The sequence below is a fragment of the Carcharhinus amblyrhynchos genome, chromosome 2 (assembly GCF_965287045.1).
Source record: "Carcharhinus amblyrhynchos chromosome 2, sCarAmb.v2.hapA, whole genome shotgun sequence".
Lineage (NCBI taxonomy): Eukaryota > Metazoa > Chordata > Chondrichthyes > Carcharhiniformes > Carcharhinidae > Carcharhinus > Carcharhinus amblyrhynchos.
This window is the reverse complement of record NC_137325.1, coordinates 86,661,014-86,684,372: the sequence shown is the minus strand read 5'-3', so window position 1 is coordinate 86,684,372 and position 23,359 is coordinate 86,661,014. Positions and strand designations below refer to the sequence as shown.

Here is a 23,359-nt window from a genome sequence, read left to right as displayed (position 1 = left end):
TCTTTTTAAAAAATGGTGAAATCTAAAAAAAATTAAATCGACTGTTTACTATTGATCTAGCCATTTGTCATATGGGGTTGATAAAGTGGTATGTGTGACACACAGGTGCTATGTTCTCATAACTGAATTGATCACACCAGATGATGGATAGAGGAACTGGTGGTGGAGTGCTAATATCATTCTACTAGTAACCCAAAGACTAATGCTGTGGGGCACGGCTTCAGATTCCACCAAAGCTATAACTTAAGTTAATTTAAATAGAAAAAGATCTGAATTTGAAAGATCACGGTAGTGGTAACCATGAATCTTTCACCAATTGTCATAAAAACCCAGTAACCTCATAATGCCCTTTCAGGAAGGAAATCTGCAGTCCTTACCTACTTGTGACTCCTGACCCACAGTAATGTGGTTGACACTTAACTGATCTTGAGAGATGGGTAACAAATATTGGCTTTGCCGGTGACATTGACATCCCATGAGTGAATAAAGCATAATGCAAAGCGAATTCACTTATGCAATTTTACTGTGCTCTGGATATGCCTGTCATGCCATGCCAGAACGCCAGGGCCATAATGCATAGTGCCAGCACTTACTAAAGCACTGCTGATTGGCTGTGCTATAATGTATGAAACACAGAGAACACAGGAACAAGAGAATACAATTCAGTTGCTTGAGTTTGTTCCTATATTCAATTAAATGGTGGATGATCTGTATCTTAACTAGCTACCCACTTTGGTTCTGTAACCCTTAATGCGCTTGTCTAACATAAATCTATTGATCTGCTCTGAAATTGTCAATTGATTTGGCCTCAACCGCTTTTCGCAGAGGTGAGCTTGAAATTTCCATTACCATTTATGTGAAGAAGTGCCTTCTGACATTAGCCCTGAGCAAAATAAAAGCAGAAAATGCTGGAAATATTCAGTTGGCTGGGCAGCAATGGTGGAGAGAGAGAAATGGAATTTATGTTTCAGGTCATTGACCTTTTGACGGAATACCTGAATAACCTAGTTCTACTGGGACCTGGTTGCTCGAATTCCAAGAGCAACCTAAATTTCTTTATACCCAATTTTAATGGAAGCTCCCCTTTCAGTACCTTCTGGATAGTCTGATTGGCACATGTGTAGCTGAACCCTGCCCTGTCTTTGCTCAATCTCCACACGTGCAAAGTTTCCAGCGGGAAAGTCTTCTAGGGAAGGTGGGAAGAGGGAAGCTGGATGATTTCAGTTCAAGAAATTGAAAAATCTGGAGCCACTTGTGGATTTTTATTTGCATGAGGTTGATTGCATGATATCTTCACGTAGGAATACATTCCCCTTAATTTTACATTCAGTTTCCGAACAAAAAGAGTGCATCCAAGAACAGTATTTTAAACTTCAATAAGGGCAATTACGATGTGATGAAAACTGAGCTAGCTAGAGTGAATATGCTTAAGGGATAGACCGACGGAAGTTCAATGGCAGACACCTTAATAGATTTTTCAGAATACATGGAATACACACATTCCAATAAGAAAGAAAAATTCCAAAGGAGAGGACTTGTCACCTGTGGCTAACTAAAAAGTTAAAGACAGTGTTTAACTTAAAGAAAAAGCATATGTTGATGCAAAGATGAGTGGCAGGCCAGAAGATTGGGAAGAATATAAGGAACATCAAAGAATAACAAAAACATTGATAAGGAGAGAAAAGCTAAAGTATGAGAGAAAGCTAGCTTGTAATATAATAATAGATAATGAGTGTTTATGTAGATATTTCTGTAGAATAGAGTTAATAAAATGAGCATTGGTCTTACGGAAATGGCATCTGGGGAACTGATAATGGAAAATGTGGTTAAGGTGGATGAATTGAGCAAGTATTTTGCATTGCTATTGAGGGTACAAGTAACACCTTATAAATAGCTGTAAATGAAGAAACGGGAGGGAGGAACTCAAAAGTTCATTTGCCACTTAACTGTCTGTAAAAACACATGTAAAGCTCACTGCACGTATCCCCCTGGTGAGCTCAAGCACAGCTATGATTCAACACCACTACTGCAGAATGAACATCAATCACCTAAAGCATTTGGGATAGAATAAACAGGCTGATTTATTGAACCTCTTCTTCCCTCGGGTATCATGCCCTGAGAGGGTGTTGGAGAGTATTGCAGTGGTTTGCCATTTCCCTGATATAGCTGATCAAGAAACTACCCCTCTCTTACCACCTACCATCAGGGGTATTGAAAAGATTAACCTGTTTGGCCACTTTGGCCAAATCTTCCATGGCCATCAAGTCCTAGGGTGGGACTTGAACCTTGAGTTCCTGGCCTAAAGGTAGGGATGCTACCATTGTGCCCAAAATGTATTTTAAATTACCCCTAGCTGATGATTAACATGTTGTCTAGCCAGTTATAAAATACATTTATTCAATTGGCAGAGGACTGGAAGATTCCAAATGTTACACCCTTCTAAGAAAAAGGATCTAAAGAGAAGTACAGCCAATACAGGTTGAATCACCTTAACCTCAAAGGTGGAGAAATTTTTAGAAACGATGATTCAGGATAAAATTAATAGGCACATGGGTAAATGCAAGTTAATTAAGGAAAGCCAGCACAATTTGTTAAGGGCAAATTATGTTTAACTACTTGCTTGAGTTTTTAGATGGGATTATGGAGAGATTGATTAGTATAATGTCACAGATGTGGTGTACATGGGCTTCCCCATCAAGTGCCTCACAGCAGAGGTGTGTGCAATATCAGAGTTTATGCAATAAAAGGGGCAGTAACAACATAGGTATAAAGTTGGCTAAGTGACAGGAAACAGAGCGTAGTGGTGAACAATTGTTTGTCAGACTGGAGGAAGATTTATGGAGGAGTTCCCCAGGGGTTTTGTTAGGACCCTTACTCTTTCTGATATACACTAATGACCTCGACTTCAGCATGCAGTTTTTAAAATTTGCTGATGATATGAAACTTGGAAGTATTGTGTACTGTGAGGAGGATGAAACTTCAAAATAACATTGGTTGGTGGAATTGGCAGATTAAGTTTAGTGCAGAGAAGTGTGAAATGATTCATTTTGGTCGGCAGAAAAGCAAAGTAAAATAAAGTGTACAAATCTGAAGATGTGCAGGAGTGGAATGATCTTGGGATCTATGATCACAAATCATTGATGGTAGCAGAGAAAGTTGAGAGCATTGTTTGTAAAGCATTTATAAATAGGGGCAAAGAATACAACAGAACAAAGTTATGATAAAGCTGTATAAAACGCGAGTTCAGCATCAACTCATCTGTCATTAAGAAAATGCTAGAATCGATTCCTGAAAAGGTAGTAGCACAACATTTAGAAAATCATAATACAATAAGGCAGAATCAACATGTCTTTGTGATAGGGAAATAGTGTTTGACTAATTTATAAGGTGCCTTTGAGGATGTAACGAACAGGGGATGAAAGGAGATCAGCAGATATAGTGTATTTGAACTGCTAAAAGGCATTCAATAAGATAAAAATTTACTGCACAAGGTAAGAGCTCTATGATGTTCGGAGTGGTATATTAGCATGATTAGAGCATTGGCTAACTAATACAGAACCAAACAGTCAGGATAAATGGATCATTTTCAGGAGAAACTGCAACTAGTGGTGAGCCATGGAGATCAACACAGGCCCTCAACTTTAAATCTCATTGAAACAGAAAAGGTTGTCAGAGAATTTGACAGGTTAGATAGTGATCCATCTTAATGATGCAGATGAAGGTACTGATTGTATTTGCTGTATCAACCATATTTACTGATTATGCAAAGAAAGGCAGAAAAGCAAGTTGCAAGGAGGGTACAAAGAGTCGACAGAAGGATATAGATAGGTTAAGTAAGTGGATCAAAGTGGCAGATGGGCTACAATGTGGAAAAATTTCAAGCTACCCACTTTGCCAGGAAGATTAGGAAAACAGAATATTACTTAAATGGAACGAAAATGTTAAGGTACAGAGGGATCTGCATGTTCTTTTACAGGAATCATAAAATCTTTGCATGTAGATACGGCAAGTAATTAAGAAGGCAAATGGAACATTGCCCTTATTGGAAGGTGAATGGGTTATAAATGTAGAGAAATCTTGCTGCAGTTGTACAGGGCATTGATAAGACTGCACTGAGGGTACTATATACAGTTTTGGTCACAAGGGATGGACATGCATTGGAAGCAATTCAGAGAACACTTGGTAGGCTTATTCCTAGGCTGTTCGTGAGGAAAGGTTGAACAGTTTGGCCAGTACTCATTGGACTCTAGAAAGTTGAGCGGTGATCTAATTGAAACAGAAAAGATTCTAAGAGTTTGACAGGTTAGATTTTGAGAAGATGTTTCCCCTCATGGGGAAGTATACAGCTCAGGGGCACAGTTTAAAGATAAGTCACCTAACATTTAAGACAGAGGTGAGGGGAAATTTATCTTCTCACAAAGTCATTTTGTATTCTCCTCCCCAGAGAGCAGTGGAAGTTGGGTCATTGAATACATCCAAGGATGAGTTGAACAGAGTTTAGATCTATAACAGAGCCAAGCGTTATAGGGAACAAGCAGGAAAGTGGTACTAAGGCCACAATCAGATCAGTCATTATCTTATTAAATAGCAGAGCAGCCCTGAGGGGAAAATAACCTACGTCTGAACCTGTTTTTATTATCTTATGGCGCATTACATCCAATTCTGAACAACACACTTCAGAAATGATGTGAAGGCATTGGAGAGGGTACAGAAAAGAATCATAGGAACGGTTCCAGGGTGAGGAGCTTGAGTTATAGATTGGAGAAGTTGGAACTGCTCTCCTTGGGGAAGAGAACATTGAGAGGACATTTGATAGATATATGAAAGAATTATCTGATTGTATTTGGAGAAACTGTTCTCATTGGCAAAGGGATTGAGAACCAGAGAGCACAGATTTAAATTTATTGACTGAAGAACCAATGGTGAGTAGTTAGGATCTGGAATGCACTTCCTGACAGTCTAGTGGAAGAAGATTCAATCTGGCATTGAAAAGGGATTTGGAGCATTGTCTGAAATGGGAGACATTGCAGGGCTGTGGGGAAATGGTAGGGGAGCGTCATTAGGTCAGTTTTCCTGAGCTAAGGCAGACATAAGAGGCTGAATGACTTTCTTTTGTGCTGTCGCCCATTCTATGGTGTATGAAATTGAAATGTGTGATTGTTCATTCCCTCAGTACTTGCATACTTATCTGTTTGATAGAAATCAAAATTCTTAAGAATAGTAATTACTTCTGGCCATCTTCATGAGTTCTCTCCTGACTCATGATGCCACGACCTCCACAAGGATAGGACAAGGAGGCTGGTCTCAAAACTACCACAGCTGGAATGGGGATTGAACCCCTTGCTGTTGGCACCAGTGTGATCCACACTGGCCATCAAGCCAACTAAACCAACTAGTCGCCCCCCCCAGGTTCTGGTACATGCATGCTGTAGCGTAGAGCTATGCTTCATGATGATGGAGCCTTCAGTTTTTTTCCATCACATGGCTGACCAGGCATCTTGCCTGATCTTACTGTCTGATATTGGCATATATTGAGAGGATTTACAGATTGATGTTCAACCTGTTTGGCCACATTGTGAACACACCTTCCTTGGTCATCAAGCCCTGGAATGGGACTTGAACCCAGAGCAAGGGTACTACCGCTGCATCACAAGACCTCCCATGCCTCTGGCCTGCTCGACGATTATTTATATTCTGTTTCTTGCCGAAGCAGCATATTGCCCATGACGACAATAAAGAAACTGGTCAATAAACTGATTAAAAATGTTCAGATATTCTTATTTGAAGTAATGCTTCAATTAATGGAATTGAAGTTTCTATCAATCTCAATGAGCTGTCACTCAAATAAACGTTTATCAATTATAGATTATAGGCATTCAAACTCAAACTGATCAAACACATTTTTGTCATCCTGATCTATGCTTTCTGCTTCTGAATGACCTTCAGTTATTATTTACACTGGTAGCTAATCATTGCAGCGATTAAGAAAATTCAAATAAGGAAATGGATACATTTGATTCACTATTCTCTGCGATTCGCCAAAGTGGGGAACATTGTGTCCCATTCTGGATGTCAAGGCCTCCAGAAGGAAACGTTCGATATTATACTGCTTCAAGTTACTCAGGTGGTGTGCTTTGCGTCTAATTTCAAAGCTACCTGTTTTTGTATTATTACTACATGTTCAAGAATAAATATTGTCAAAATTCCTGTATGTGCATCAAGAAAACATAGGTCGGAAAAGTGTGGAAATAATTTTAGTTTTTATACCTTTTTTTGTATGCTCAGACTGGTGGGTTTAAATTTGAGGCAAAGAACTATTGATCCACAAGGAAAGTCTAATCAGAAACTTGGAATACTTTGTTTCTCAGGAATGCTGTGTCCTCTGATTACCAGTTGAAGAAAATGATTTGTTTTGCTTTAGAATACTTTAGGTGTTTTATACAATGCCGATAGAATGCTCGACTGAGTCTGGTTGTTTGATTGACTAAAGGGGAAAGAACTTCAAGGGTTGTTTGTTGAAGGTTAATGTCTATCATTGTTGACCGCTTCCATTCCTAATTCATGATATTGCAACTTGGAAATCCTATCACTAGTATAATTCTTCTTCTGTGCTGATGTGTTTGCTATTTATGGGAAAGCATGATGCGGATATAAACTTTTGCCCACTCACAGATGGGATTTTCCACCTTCCCTCTGCAGTGTGCTTTCCAATGGGGGAGGCAGCTTGACATTCACCACTGGTGGGACCTTCTGGACCTACCGATGTCTCCAGCATTTTGCATGGCAGGGAGCCCACTGCTGGGGATACTTTCAGTGGGATTGGAAGATCCAGCAGGGTAAGGGCCAGAAAATCCCACCCTTTGGCTTTGAAATCCAAATAGCAATGGCATGGGAAATGTTCCAACAGATAAAGTTGTACATGGCATTAGATGTGATAGTTAAAATGTAAAAGCAGGCATGTAGCATGTGTACATGTAGTAAAGAAAAATGGGTGCATGTGTATTTCCTGAATAGTCTTGAAGTGGCCAAGGGCGAAGTTACAGGAGACCTGGATTGAATACTCAGCTTATCTGACAATAGGAAATAGGGACACCGATTCATATTGCAAAATAGTGAATTTAGGACTGACTTCAGGAAGGTTTTTAATACAAAGAATGATCAGTGCATGGATTGAACTTCCAGAGGAATAATGTCATCAATAATCCTGCGCACATTCAAGAAATATCAAGTGAAAGGACTTGAGGATTTTTTGGATGTATAATTTAAGATGAACTGAATGTTCTCCTTTGTCTGTATTTATCTTGTGGTCTCATGAACTACAACAAGTCTCCATTGTGTATTATGTCACTAAGGTCAGATGTAGTCCTGAGCCAAATTGGCAACTGGAAACCTGTCATATTGACAGTGAAAGACGTTTCCTGAAGCTAAAGGTTCATTACACTGTTGTGTCAGAATAAGAACATAAGAACACAAGAAACAGGAGCAGGAGTAGGCCATCTAGCCCCTCGACCTGCCCTGCCATTCAATAAGATCATGGCTGATCTGAAAGTGGTTCAGTTCCACTTACCTGCTTGCTCCCTATAACCCTTAATTCCCTTATTGGTCAAAAATCTATCTATCTGTGACTTAAACACATTTAACGAGGTAGCCTCCACTGCTTTAATGCACAGAGAATTCCGAAGATTCACTACCCTCTGGGAGAAGAAGTTCCTCCTCATCTCTTCTAAATTGACTCCCCCTTATTTTGAGGCTGTGCTCTCTAGTTCTGTCCTTTCTAAGTGGAAATAATCTCTCTGATTCTACCCTATCTAGCCCCTTCATTATCTTATATGTCTCTATAAGATCTCCCCTCAGCCTTCTAAACTCCAACGAGTGCAGGCCTAGTCTACTCAATCTCTCCTCATAAGCTAACCCCCTCAGCTGGAGTACTGTGTGCAGTTTTGGGCGCCGCACCTGCGCAAGGATATTTTGGCCTTGGAGGGAGTGCAGAGGAGGTTTACTAGGCTGATACCGGAGTTGAGGGGGTTGAGCTATGAGGAGAGGCTGAATAAACTAGGCTTGTACTCGTTAGAGTTTAGAAGAATGAGGGGAGATCTCATTGAGACGTATAAGATGATGAATGGGATGGATAGGATAGAGGTGGAAAGACTCTTCCCGCTCAAAAAAGACAGTAGGACTAGGGGGCACAGCCTCAAGATAAAGGGGGGGCGGTTCAGAACGGAGTTGAGGAGGAACTTCTTCACTCAAAGGGTGGTGAATCTCTGGAATTCTCTGCCCGTTGAAGTGGTGGAGGCTGCCTCGCTAAATATTTTTAAGAAGCGGGTTGATGGGTTTTTGATAAGAGAGGGGATTAAGGGTTATGGGGAGAGGGCGGGAAAGTGGAACTGAGCCACGACAGATCAGCCATGATCTTATTGAATGGCGGGGCAGGCTCGAAGGGCCAGATGGCCTACTCCTGCTCCTATTTCTTATGTTCTTATGTTCATCTCCAGAAACAACCTGGTGAACCTCCTCTGCACTCCCTCCAAAGCCAATATATCCTTTCGCAAATAAGGAGACCAAAATTGCACACAGTACTCTAGTTGCGGCCTCACCAGTACCTTGTACAATTGCAGCAAGACCTCACTGCTTTTATATTCTATCCCCCTCGCGATAAAGGCCAACATTCCATTCGCCTTCTTGATCACCTGCTGCACCTGCAGACTGAGTTTTTGTGATTCATGCACAAGGACCCCCAGGTCCCTCTGCAAGTTGTAACTTTTCACCGTTTAAATAATAGTCCATTTTACTATTATTCCTTTCAAAGTGGATAACCTCAGAATGATTTTGACAAGCAGAGACCTGCAAAATACTGTGGTAAAATTAGTATCTTCATTGCAGTAATACCTTTTAAAATTCTAATCAAATGCCTTTCCATCCTTCCTTGGCCATCCCCCTCGTGCTTTATCCATCTGATTCTTTTCATCCTTCCCCTCAACCCCATTCCATCCTTCATACTATTCTCCTTCCTATGTAACTCCTATCTCCCATCCCAGTCCTCCCATGCTATCCAGTCTCTGTGTCACAAATTCTATGATGTGGAGATGCCGTCGTTGGACTGGGGTAAACACAGTAAGAAGGCTCGCGACACCAGGTTAAAGTCGAACAGGTTTATTTGATAGTAAATGCAGGATCCTGACTGGAGACAATACACATCTCTTTAACCTATGCTTAATGCTATCTCCACTCACATTGTCTGCACCTTTAAGACTTGAATAGCAGATTAGCTGTAAAGACTCGCATTCTAATCAGTATTCTGTAAACTGTGTGTGCCTTTATATGCCCTGTTTCTGATCAGAACTTTCCACTCATCTGACGAAGGAACAGTGTTCCGAAAGCTTGTGGCGTTTACTATCAAATAAACCTGTTGGACTTTAACCTGGTGTTGTGAGACTTCTTACCACAAATTCCAGCCATTCTAGCCCGTTCCTGTGCCCTTCTCTCCCGTGCCCTTGCTGTTTCCTTCTGTGTCCTCTCCTCCTCTGACCTTGCCCTCTACTGCTGTGCTCTCACCCTCCTCCTCCCCTTCTGTGTCCTCACTCGCATGCCCTCCCCACTTCACCAAATTTTAATTTATGTGGATTATGATACTGGTCAACCAACCCACAGGTGGTTGAAATTGCAGTAGGGGAAATTGTGAAATTGAATTCAATGTGTCTGGTAATTGTCAGCCAGCACCAAAAAAATGTTGAAGTGTAATTGGTTCACTAATGCCCTTTAAAGAATACAACCCTGCCACCTTTATCCAATCTGCTCTGTATTTGATTTTTTTCTCATGTTGTTGTTGACGAAGTCTTCTCAGGTTAAGTTGGTCATATCTACTTGTTCTTGCTTCCCAAAATTAAATACATGCAAAATACTTCTTTTAAAATCTTTCTCTCCCTGCTCTATTGGTTTTGCCTCATCTCACAGATGTAAAGAGTTAGCAATATCTCATGAAAATTCAATTAGAATTCTCATTAAAAAGTCACAGAAACACTGATATGAAGGGAAAAATTTTCAGCTGCCAGTCTCTAAATTCTAACCTGAAAAATGAACTATCAGAAATTGAAAACCATGGGGAGGGGGAGCAGTAGCAAGGTCCCCCGATGCAGTTTTCTGGGGCCTGTAAATGGTTAAGAAGCCTGAAACAGGCCTTACACTTAAATATGTAAATTGAGGTCATATGCAAATTGTTGATCCCAGTTACAAGTTATAGTACAAATGGTGTAGAAAACTTTCTTAAGTTATTAAGAAAAAGTACAAATGGAAAGAATAAACCATAATTTTCAACGTTTTAGGGAAAACTGTCAAAAGTGAGAGACTCACAATCAATTGTAGCTAATGTGTGTTTCAGTGTGACACCTTTACCATTGAAAATTCCATCACAATGCTGCTTTCAGGAACTGCAGACCCTGCACGTACTTAACTATCTTGCTGTCAAATTAATCCTAAATTCCTAATTTACTATGTAATATATCAGCCTTCTCAGTGGTGCTTATGACAAGTTGAAACATGTGGTCACACACTTGCTTATCTCTGATGTCTTTCAACTGGTTAGTCACTTTTGCTTCCTCCTCTCAAATTTACTCCTCTCTTTTTCTTTCAAGATCTGCAAACTACGTTTGGGGTGGGAGGTTGCAGAGAAAATGTGAAATTTTGTTAGGTCATGCAATCGTAGAAGCATACAGTGCAGAGCAAGTTCATTCGGCTTAATCTGCCACAAAGTAGATCACACTTCTCCATGCACTGCCCACTTCACTAACCTATGTCATCCTAAAGCATATCACTATTCACATCGTATCTACTTTACTGCTTTGTCAAGTTTTATGTTGTCTGCAAACTTATATGTTGGTTCTCGATTAACCTGAGCATTTCCAAAATAAAGTTTATTTTGTCCCTGATAGGTTTTTAATTCTTTCTTGGGAAATGGGTATCGTTGGCTGAGCCAGCATTTATGGCCCATCCTTAATTGCCGTTGAGCTGAGGGCATTTAAGACAATCAAATTACTGTGGATCTGGAGTCACATACAAGCCATTCCAAGTGAGGGCGGCCAGTTACGATAATCAGTGGTTTCATGATCATCAACAATGGTTTTATGATGATCACCATATTTGAATGATCATCATTAAATTTCAATTAATTTCAGATTTTTTAATTGAGTTCACCTTTAAGACTTGAATAGCAGGTTAGCTGTAAAGACTCACATTCTAATCAGTATTCTGTAAACTGTGTGTGCCTTTATATGCCCTGTTTCTGATCAGAACTTTCCACTCACCTGACGAAGGAACAGTGTTCTGAAAGCTTGTGGCGTTTACTATCAAATAAACCTGTTGAACTTTAACCTGGTGTTGTGAGACTTCTTACCACAAATTCCAGCCATTCTAGCCCGCTCCTGGAGCATTTTCTGTTTCTATTTCAAATTTTCAACATCTGTGTATTTTGCTTCGGCATTTTGATTGAGTTGTGAAAGCCTGGGACTCAAAATATAAAATCTCGGTGACATGTTCTTACTATAAAACCATGTTTTGTTTTGCAGAAACAAGATGCTGGTCAAGTTCTGTTGGATATGGTCTATAAACACCTGGACTTGATTGAAAAGGAATATTTTGGTTTACAATTTATAGATGATTCAATAGAATGTCCTGTAAGCATATATTATTTTTAAAAATCTGAATATTTTTTCTTCTGCATGCATTTCGTTACTAACTTGATCGTAAAATCTAACGTGGATTTACTAATATTTCATGCACAGAGGTGGCTTGAACCTAGCAAACCTATCAGGAAACAGCTTAAAGGTAAGTGTAGTGACTTACTATAACTAAATGTTATTAACCTCCCAAAACTGTTGAATTATTTAGCCACTGTATTTTAGTTGCTTCCTTAAAATGGAACTAATGCGAATAATGTTAATGAATTTAGTAAAAATGTATGCAAATATGAAGGAATCTGTGCCTTAATAAACTGGCCGTTATATTTCAGAATTCACAAAAGTTTTTGAAGTGAAAAATCTTCCCCCTCAACCTTTTGAGAAAGTGCTTGACCACTTTCGATCATTACCTCTGCTGGTGGCATGGAGCTAACTTAACCTTACTGTGAAAGGAGCTATTGACATTGCTCTACATTATAATCCTTGTTCAAATACAAGTATTTTTCTTCCTTGCCTTCCTGTTCTGAAAATATTATTGGGTTTGCAGTTCCCTGACTTTGCAGCCTCTCACGCATGGTTGTTTAGCTATGAGCTTTAATGAATGTTGAAATATTTATTTATACATAAGTATCACAATCAAGTCTGATCTTGCTTTTATACAATATCCACTTGTGAAATTAAAAGGAGGCACTGGAGAATAATTAGAAACCCAGATTGACAAGCTGCTGAAAGCAGTTGGCATGCCCCAAATTACATTGAGAGCTCAGAATAGACCATTCCAGCAAAGAGCTTCCTGTTTTATAACACAAATCATGACGTCAATGAAAAGATTAATGCTGTATTTATCCAATTCGGTTACAAAATTCTCTTGTGTCTTCCTCAATTTTCAGCAGCTTATTGTACAAGTAACAGCAGAAATTCTGGTAGTGTTACTAGAAACGTGACGCATGGTATTTCTAAATACTTTGTCTCCATTGTAACCTTATCAAATTCTTAGGAAGAGTCATTTAACTGTTAATACCAGGTACTCACCCCAGTAGCTATGTTGTAGTGCACTACCAGACTCTTCTCCCTAACCCCATCAATAGCATCTCAAACCTCCCATATTTGCTGGAAGGAGAAGAAGCTCTACTACACCCTAGGAATGTTAGGCATTTTCTACAAGAAATGCTGTGTTAGGCTAGATAGGAAATTGGTTTTCATCCAACTCCCAGTAAGTATGAGCTGAAACAAAGTGTATTCTTTCATGGGATATGTCGCAATCTTTTATGGGATGTGGGTGTTACTGGCAAGGCCAGTATTTATTGCTCATCACTTTGCTTTCGAACTTAGTGGCTTGCTAGGCCATTTCAGAGAGCTTCCAAGAGCCAATTCTTTGGGTCCGGAGTAACATATAGGTCCAACCAGGGTAAGGATGGCAGATTTCCTTCTCAGGCTGGGTCTTTACGACAATCGGTAATAAACCAACTAACCATAGCTCAGAAGCACTGCAGTGCAGAAGGAGGCCATTCAGCCCATCAAGTATGCACCAACTCTCCGAAAGAACATCTTAACCAGGCCCGTCCCCTCTCCCTGTACCTGTAACCCCGCGCATTTACCATGGTTAATCCAGCTAATTGACACATTGTTTGGATACATAAGAGCAATTTAGCATGGCTAGTCCACCTAATGTACACATCTTTGGACTGTGGGAGGAAAGCGGAGCACCTGGGGGAAACCATTCTGTATTTGTTCATACAGTCGTCCAAGGCTGGAATTGGACCTCGGTCCCTGGTGCTGTGAGGCAGCAGTGCTAACCTCCTTGATGTCCCACTTGCCAAATGTTCTCAGTGACTGTTACAGGAAATGTTCTACTTATTCAAAATGAAGATCTTCAATATATCTTCAAGATATTAGCATTCCTTTTATTATGGCCTTATAAACATTTCTAATTTTAATCACTCTACACCTTCAGATGCCAAGGCAGTTTCTCTGGAATTTCCTCTGAAAATCTCTCCGCCTCTCAACTTTTCTTTCCTCCTTTAAGATCCTTATAAAACTTATCTCTCTGACCAAGCTTTAGATAATCTAGCCGTCACTGTACAGTATTCACTAGCATTACCATAGCTAAATCCCCAGTCATCAACATCCTTGGCAGGGTTAGCATTGACGAAACTAGTCTGGACCAACTATTTAAATACTTGGCTATAAGAGCAGGTTAAGATGCTGGGAATTCAGCACAAGTAACTCAACTTCTGGCTCCCCAAAGCTTGTTCACCATGTACGAGCCTCCAGTCAGAAGTGTGATGGAATACTCTGCACTTGCCTGGATGAATACAGTTCCAACAACATTCCCAAACCTCAATACCACCCAAGCCAAAGCAATCCACTTAATTGGCATCCTGTTTAACATTTACTGTCCATCACTAACACATAGTGTCAGCAGTGTATACCACTTACATGATGTGCTACAACTCACAAGGGCTTCTTCAACAGCACCTTCCAAACCTGCAACTTCTACCACTTCGAAGATCAAAGGCAGCGATACATGGGAGCACCACCACCTGCAGGTTCCACTCCAAGCCAGACTATCCTGACCGCCACTAAATATTTAATTAATTATTTTCTCATTTCCTTCAGTCAGACACCATGTTTTCAGGCTCCGACCTGGGGATTGGGTTTTAGCAACAAGTTTCTTTCGAACTGCAATTCTGACACTAAATTACTTAAGCAGTTGTTAGGACTTGGTGCAACCTGTAATTTTAAAAGATTGAACACACTCTTGCAGGTTCCATCAACTCTGCACTCTAGAGATAGGCTTCGAAGTGTCTGCTGCAGTGAGGGGTTTAAAATTTCATCCTCCAGTTTCCAAATCTTTCTTTGGAATTTTTACTGGTGATTTTTCCTATGCGCCTTTACTTCTGGAGCTTCTTTTCAGGCAGAATTTTTTTTTTTAATTTTTCTTCCGGTGTTGCCTTGTCTCTATACTTTAGCAAGATTCTGGGTTTTTACCACCATATTGGGAGGATGCTGGTTGCAGAACAGTATGTCTTAGAGAAATCTCCATAGCTTTTTAATTATTTTAAAAGTTTATTTATTTGTATCACAAATAAGCTTACACTAACACTGCAATGAAGTTACTGTGAAAATTCCCTATTCGCCACATCCGGCGCCTGTTGAGGTACACTGAGGGAGAATTTAGCATGGCCAGCGCACTTAACCACATGTCTTTCGGACTGTAGGAGGAGATCAGAGCACCTGGAGGAAACCCACATAGACACGGGTAGATGGTGCAGGCTCCGCACATACAGTGACCCAAGCTGGGAATTGAACCCAAGATCCTGGCGCTGTGAGGCAGCAGTGCTAAACACTGTGTCACCATGCCACCCTAGGTTAACTGAAAGTCTTTATCAACTACTAAAACGATGCAAGTACAGTAAAGGATACAAGGTAGGAGGTGTCTCCATGCTCAGATCTGTTCACGTTTCTGGGTCATATACCGTTTGACATAGCTGTGTTGGTGGTACTGTGTACTCAGTCCCACATTAGCCCCTAGGTGTGCAAGCCCCTTATACTACGAACACCACATTCTCGAGGGAAATTAGGGATGGGCAATAAATGCTGGCTTAGCCTGTGATGCCCATATCCCATGAAAGAATTTTTAAAAATCTTCCTTAATATCTCCGTAAGTGGACTGGTGTCAACTTTTATTGTATCATATTCCTTTGAAGTATTTGGGATATTTTATAATGTTGAATGCAAGTTGAAGTTAGAAATGAGACATGTTTTTGCAGTTTAGTGGAACAGTTGTTATATCTGACCCCCTGCGAGGAGTTTCATTCCCCAGCACAAATAACATTATTAAAGTAAAGGAAGTTTTGATAATTTAAATGTGTTTTTTTTCACCCAAAATATTTAGGAGGCACACTAAATTTCCGAGTGAGATTTTTTGTAACGGACCCTAATGCTCTGCAGCAAGAACAGACAAGGTAGGCAATGTGCATGTAAGTACAACTTATGGCATAACACTTCAACATTGTGTGGCTGAAGAATCTTTAAAATGTAAATAATATTTATTCAATTATCTACTGCCCAGTCCACAAAATTGCAATATATTGCAAGTTCTATTTTAACTCTCTCGCTTTGACAAAGATATTATTCCAAGCCTATCTAACACATTCATAAGAACATAAGAAATAGGAGCAGGAGTAGGCCAACTAGCCCTTCGAGCCTGCCCCGCCATTCAATAAGATCATGGCTGATCTGTCGTGGCTCAGTTCCACATTCCCGCCTTCTCCCCATAACCCTTAATCCCCTCTCTTATCAAAAACCCATCAACCTGCGTCTTAAAAATATTTAGTGAGGTAGCCTCCACCACTTCAACGGGCAGAGAATTCCAGAGATTCACCACCCTTTGAGTGAAGAAGTTCCTCCTCAACTCCGTTCTAAACCGCCCCCCCCTTTATCTTGAGGCTGTGCCCCCTAGTCCTACTATCCTTTCTGAGCGGGAAGAGTCTCTGCACCTCTATCCTATCCATCCCATTCATCATCCTATACGTCTCAATGAGATCTCCCCTCATTCTTCTAAACTCTAACGAGTACAAGCCTAATTTATTCAGCCTCTCCTCATAGCTCAACTCCGGCATCATCCTAGTAAACCTCCTCTGCACTCCCTCCAAGGCCAAAATATCCTTGCGTAAGTACGGCGCCCAAAACTGCACACAGTACTCCAGCTGCGGCCTCACCAATGCCCTATACAGCCGCAGCAAGACCTCCCTACTTTTATATTCAATCCCCCTCGCGATGAAGGCCAGCATCCCATTCGCCTTCCTGACTACCTGCTGCACCTGCAAGCTGGGTTTTTGCGACTCATGCACAAGTTCATTAGTTCAGTTATTTGCATGGTTAAAAATGTAAAATTAACTCAAATTGCCACAGGCTAGAATTTTTTTTTCAGATAGTCCTGGAGCAGTATTGATTTGAAGTTAAGGATTTATTGATCTGTCCTTTACTCAACATTCATGAAAGATGCCAGACAGGTTTTCATTTACTCCTGCTGTAGGTAGATTTTATCAGCTGCTGCATCTTCAGCCTGTCACTTGCAGATTCCCCCCACTTTCTGATTAGAAAATAGAACAATAAGATCTCTCTATTATTTTCCACTGTATTGACAAACCAAGCAAAGCTGACCAATCCGATCACTTGAATAACTTTTTCTTTAAGACAAACACAATTTGGGTCATATCAATCATATTGAAAACTTAAATTGTTTGCAAAAGAAGCTTTGAAATTGTCCTTTATTACCAATTTCCTGCTAGAAACGTGTTCAATAACTTCTTCTGTTTAGTAGCCTACCCTTCATCAGATATTTCAGGCTTTAGTTCTGTTCTCTGTGGTTTCTATGGCACAGCCACCTGAAAGGACCTGCACTTTGTTCGTGTGCAATGTCTGCTTCTCAGTTTCTTTAAAGGACTTTGCTTGTTTGTGTCTTGTGTCTGATTTTTAGTATTGCCTCCCCTGGAGCAACTCCACAGAAGTGTGACTTTTCAGAAATATATGGATGTGTTTGCAAGATCTAGTTATTTATCAAGAATTACACAAAATGGTGATGTGCTGTGATTGACTTTTAAACTGGAAAAATCAAGCCGTGGGCTCACTCTTTAACGAGGGAGCAAGGTTTATCACAGATAGAGTCCTTGGTTGAATTATTACTATTAGGAGCATTATTGTTCAAATACGAATGTTGGAAAGTAGCAGTCATTTCCGTTGTTTCAGCAAAGAGAAATTGTTTTGAAATCACTATTGGTTTGTTGGTTATATGCCCAATAGCATTATGTGTCAGTGGCAACCAAGTCCAATAGAAAATCTAATGTAACTTTAGAATTCTGCATTTTAACAATGCATGTTACAGTTGGCAAATTCCAGGATGTTGTTACTAGCTGCTAGGCATGAAAATTATCCCATTTCAAACTTGCAGATCAAAATGTATGAAGACATCGGAACCATCTATTTTTCAAATGCCTTCTCTATTTAGATTATGCACTGATATTTAACATCTTGGTCTACTTTTCAGGCACTTATATTTTTTACATCTGAAGAAGGAATTTATTGATGGAAGGTAAGTATTATGTTTCATATATATCATGCACTCTTCTACCTGTAACAGGCCATAAGTTTTAATATATATTGATTTCTCACAGTAACATTTCCATTTTGAAGATTAAGCAAGAGTAGTTTGATTGCATGTTAGTAATTGGTGCATTGACTGTGAATGAAGACATTGGCAAATAAAATATGAGCCTAAAATCTGATTTTATTCATTATACTCTAGTATAGCGTATTTATATTATTACCACAATGATATTTTGACATATTTTACTTGTCCATAAATGGTAATAAATTTCTTCTTAAGCCAGAACACTGGGGAAACAGCACAAAAACTATTTTGTCCATTTTTAAAAAAATGAAGATGTTCTGGGTTGTGTGTGTGGTTAGCAGTGGGGAGAGGGGCATGGATGGAATTCACATAGTTTAAACAGCATTTAAAGTTGTGCTGCACTACATTGTTTCCCTGGGGGCTGGCCATAACACAGGCAACCACGTACAAGACCCCCACGGATAGTATGATGAGGACATTCATCCAGGTACTGGCCTACAGCATTGTCTTTTCCAATGATCTTCCCCTTCTGATGGTTTTATTTTTGTGCTTTTTGATCATGAGGAGAAAGTAACGCATTTTGCTTCTTCATAGCAAGGGAATTACTTTGCAAATGCAACAAGTAATTTGTGTACAGTATGAACTACGAGGATATAACTCTCCAAGTAATCCATTTTGGTGATGTTGGTTGAGGAAGTGTGTTAGTTAGAGCAGTAAGAGAACTGTCCTACTCTTTGAGTAGTGTTATGGGATCCTCTGAAAATTTGAACAAACAGATGGGGACTCGGTTTAATATCTCATATGAAAGATGGCATTTTTAAAGCATCAGACTAGAAAGTTCTGAAGTAGTTCTTGAATGCATGACCTGCTTGTATGAAAGCAGAGCGCCACAACTGAGTCAACTCAATGTTTTCTGGTATTGTTCTTTCTACTAATCTTGATGAAACACTTTTTTTTTAATCAGACGCTTCTTTTCCCTTAATAGATTTTAATATTTTATGAAGGTCAAGACTGTCAACATCCTGACTATTTCCAGGGAAGGTTTACCAATTGCTGGTTGAAAGGGCATCTTTATCTCACTTTCTGCCTTCAAGTCTCTCTGTCATAATTCACCATGTTTCTCCGTTTTGTCTTCATGCTCATCAATGCCAAATGAGTTGCTTTTCTGAAATAAAAACAAAGTGATGAAACACTCAGGTTTGGCAGCATCTATAGAGAGAGAAACAGAGTTAATATTTCGAGTTCAATTTCACTCCTCTTCGGAACCTGTTTTTATGACTTGTTTTCTCTCTGTATTCTCACTGTGTTGAAGGAAAGACTCAGCAATTGCTTTCTACACTGACTAATTCTTTCTTAAGACTCAAATCTTGTGATACCATCTCTATACATTTTTCCCAGTAGTTATGCAGCAGGCAAGTGAAAATTCCTGCAAAATAGGCTGGAAACTGTAGCCAGATTTTGGCATGATGTTCATTTGGGGAATTTGAGATGGCTGTATTACGAATTGGTGTTAGGTTTGTTCTTGCTGACTTAGAGCTTGGATATTTCACTGCGCAAAACTGCTCCTTCTAAGGCCTTATCAATCCACTATTAGTTTATAATTTTTGGAATGATATACTACAGCAATACTTCTGGATTGTTCCATGAAAATCACAAAAGACAATTGTTTAAAGAGTTTTGAGGTCAATTAATTAAAAGCATTATACATATAGGATGTCAACAGAGTTGAGCTTCAGCTTTTAGTTTCTTACAGCCAGGGCACATTCATTCTTAAAATTAGCGTTTTTCAAGTTGGTTCACTCTTTTGTTTTTAAAATTCCAATTTTTTTTAATTTTAAGCACAATAGAATGTGTTATTAGGTTTTTATCATCTCCCATTGACATTACTACAACTTCTGGTGTTTGATGTCAAAACTCGACGAAGCATATAATATAAGATGCAGTGGTATGATTCCCCAGCACCTCTTCCATAATGATGGGGACCATTTTAAGTTCACAGAATCATAGATTCCTATAGTGCAGAAGGTGGCCATTCAGCCAGTACCACCCAGGCCCTATCTTCAAAGCCCATGCATTTACCCTAGCTAGTCCCCCTGACACTAAGGGGCAATTTATCATTGGCCAATCCACCTAACCCACACATCTATAGACTGTGGGAGGGAACCAGAGCACCCGGAGGAAACCCTGCAAACACGGAGAAAATGTGCAAATGGTGACCCAAGCCAGGAATTGAACCCAGGTCCCCGGTGCTGTGAGGCAGCAGTGCTAGCCGCTGTGCTGCCATGCTGCTCTGCCTTTCACTTCATGATGTTCACATATCTTTGGGAAATTTTCTAAGTCTTCAACAGTGAAGGCAGACACAAAATACCTGCTTAGCACCTCTGTCATTTCTTGGTTTTCCATCATTAATTCACCAGACTCTTCTCTAGGGAACCAGCACTTACTTTAGTTATTTTATATTTTTTAAAAAATATTTCTAGGAACTCATACAATCTGTTTTTGTATTTATAACTTACTTTCCCTCATCCTTTAAGTTCTCCCTCTTTACCTATTTTTGGTCTTTCTTTACTGGTTTCAAAATCTGTCTAACCTTCTGACCGCCCACTAACCTTTGCAGTATTGTACAGTGTTACTTTAAATTTGGGGGGCATTCAAAAAGGAAGTGGAGAGGGTGCAAACCCAGCATGTTCCTTCTAGGGTGATAGGTAGGAATAACAAGCCCAGAGAACCACAGATGATCAGAGATATTCATGATACAATGAGAAAGAAACAAAAGGCTTTTAAAAAGTACAAGGGGGGCAAATCAGTGGACGCATTAGTTAGGTATAGAAAGTTCAGGGTGGAGCTTTAAAAACAATTAGGAGTGCAAAGAGAGGGGATATGAGAAAACTCTAGCCGGGAACATAGAACATTACAGCGCAGAACAGGCCCTTCGGCCCACGATGTTGCGCCGACCAATTAAAAAGCAATGACCCTCTAACCTAAACCAATCCCTTTCCATCCATAAACCTATCCACGGATCTCTTAAACGCCCCCAAACTAGGCGCATTTACAACTGCAGCAGGCAGGGCATTCCAATCCCTCACCACCCTCTGGGTAAAGAACCTACCTCTGACATCCGTCCTATAACTACCACCCCTTAACTTAAAGCTATGACCCCTCGTGCTAGCTTTCTCCATCCGAGGAAAAAGGCTATCACTGTCCACCCTATCTAAACCTCTAATCATCTTGTATGTTTCAATAAGGTCCCCTCTTAGCCGCCTTCTTTCTAACGAAAACAACCTCAAATCCCTCAGTCTCTCCTCATAGGACCTCCCCTCCATACCAGGCAACATCCTGGTAAACCTCCTCTGCACCCTCTCCAATGCCTCCACATCCTTCCTATAATGTGGGGACCAGAACTGCACACAATACTCCAAGTGCGGCCGCACCAGAGTTTTGTACAGTTGCAACATGACGCTGTGGCTCCTAAATTCAATCCCCCTACCAATAAACGCCAAGACACCGTATGCCTTCCTAACAACCTTATCTACTTGATTCCCAACTTTCAGGGATCTATGTACACATACACCTAAATCCTTCTGTTTATCAACACTATTCAGAGTCCTACCGTTAGCCCTATACTCTACACATCTGTTATTCCTGCCAAAGTGAATTACCTCACACTTTTCCGCATTAAACTCCATCCGCCACCTCTCGGCCCAGCCCTGCAACTTGTCCAAGTCTCTCTGTAAACTATGACACCCCTCCTCACTATCTACCACACCTCCGACTTTGGTGTCATCAGCAAATTTACTAATCCACCCAACTATACCCTCATCCAGATCATTTATAAAAATTACAAACAGCAGTGGCCCCAAAACAGATCCCTGAGGCACACCACTTGTAACCGAACTCCATGACGAATACTTACCATCAACCACCACCCTCTGTCTCCTATCTGCTAGCCAATTCCTGATCCAATTAACTAAATCACCCTCAATCCCATACATCTGCATTTTCTGCAGAAGCCTTCCATGGTGAACCTTATCAAACACCTTACTAAAGTCCATATATACCACGTCAACTGCCTTACCCCCATCCACCTCTTTGGTCACTTTCTCAAAAAACTCAATAAGGTTAGTAAGGTACGACCTACCCTCCACAAAACCATGCTGACTATCTCTAATCAATTCATTACTCTCTAAATAACTATAAGTCCTATCCCTAATAATTTTTTCTAAAACCTTACCCACAACAGAAGTAAGACTCACCGGTCTATAATTCCCGGGAAAGTCTCTGTTCCCCTTCTTAAACAATGGGACAACATTCGCTATCGTCCAATCTTCTGGCACTATACCTGTGACCAACGACGACCTGAAGATCAGAGCCAGAGGCTCTGCAATCGCCTCTCTTGCCTCCCAGAGAATCCTAGGGTAAATCCCGTCCGGCCCAGGGGACTTATCTATTTTCAAACCCTCAAGAATATCTAGCACATCTTCCTTATCAACTGCAATACTATCCAGTTTGCAACCCTGTAACCCAGTGTTCTCCACAGCTACATTTATGTCTCCCTGCATGAATACCGAAGAGAAATATTGGTTCAATGCCTCTCCAATCTCTCCCGGTTCCACACATAACTTCCCACTGCTGGCCCTAATCTTGCCCTAACCAATCTTCTGTTCTTAACATATCTATAGAACGCCTTAGGATTCTCCTTAATCCTATCAGCCAAAATCTTCTCATGTCCTCTTTTAGCCCTTCTTAACTCACTCTTTAACTCCCTCCTAGCCAATCTAAAGCTTTCCAGTGCACTACCTGAGCCCTCAAGTCTCATCCTGACATAAGCCTCCTTTTTCCTTTTAACCAGCGAATCAACTTCTTTAGTGCACCACGGTTCCCTAGCTCGACCATTTCCTCCTTGCCTGACAGGGACATACATATCAAGGACTCGCAGTAGCTGCTCCTTGAAAAAACTCCACATTTCGGACGTTCCCAGACCCTGTAGCCTCCTAGTACAACCTATGCTTCCTAATTCTCTCCTAATAGCCTCATAATTACCCTTCCCCCAGCTGAAACTACTGACCCGAGGTTCATGCCTACCCCTTTCCATCACTAAGGTGAACGTAACCGAATTGTGGTCACTATCACCAAAATGCACACCAACTTCCAAGTCTAACACCTGGTCTGGCTCATTTCCCAGCACCAAATCCAATATAGCCTCACCTCTAGTTGGCCTATCTACATACTGAGTCGAAAAACCTTCTTGCACGCTTTGTGCAAAAACTGACCCCTCTAATGAGCTAGAGCTATAGCTATTCCAATCAATATTAGTAAAGTTAAAGTCCCCCATAACAATTACCCTATTACTTTCACTCCTATCCAGGATCGTCTCCGCAATCCTTTCCTCAACCTCTCTAGAACTTTTAGGAGGTCTATAAAAGACTCCCAACAGGGTGACCTCTCCTCTCCTATTTCTAATCTCAGCCCATACTACCTCAACAGACAAGTCCTCATCAAACTTCCTCTCTGACACTGTGATACAATCCTTGACTAATAATGCTACTCCTCCCCC

At 40.5% G+C, this 23,359-nt stretch overlaps 1 protein-coding gene across 6 annotated transcripts in view; it reads left to right on the top strand.

Moving 5' to 3' along the window:
- Positions 1-23,359, top strand: part of LOC145356100 (tyrosine-protein phosphatase non-receptor type 3-like) — a 189,628-nt gene that overhangs the window by 48,780 nt on the left and 117,489 nt on the right. For 5 of the 6 annotated variants that reach the window (XM_080208707.1, XM_080208739.1, XM_080208724.1 and 2 more), the window contains exons 3-6: positions 11,559-11,666; positions 11,775-11,817; positions 15,568-15,637; positions 17,722-17,766. In XM_080208707.1, the coding sequence (XP_080064833.1) occupies positions 11,559-11,666; positions 11,775-11,817; positions 15,568-15,637; positions 17,722-17,766 (266 nt within the window). Of the gene's footprint in view, positions 1-11,558; positions 11,667-11,774; positions 11,818-15,567; positions 15,653-17,721; positions 17,767-23,359 lie in introns of those variants that run through there. The other variant, XM_080208744.1, reaches the window with a different exon arrangement.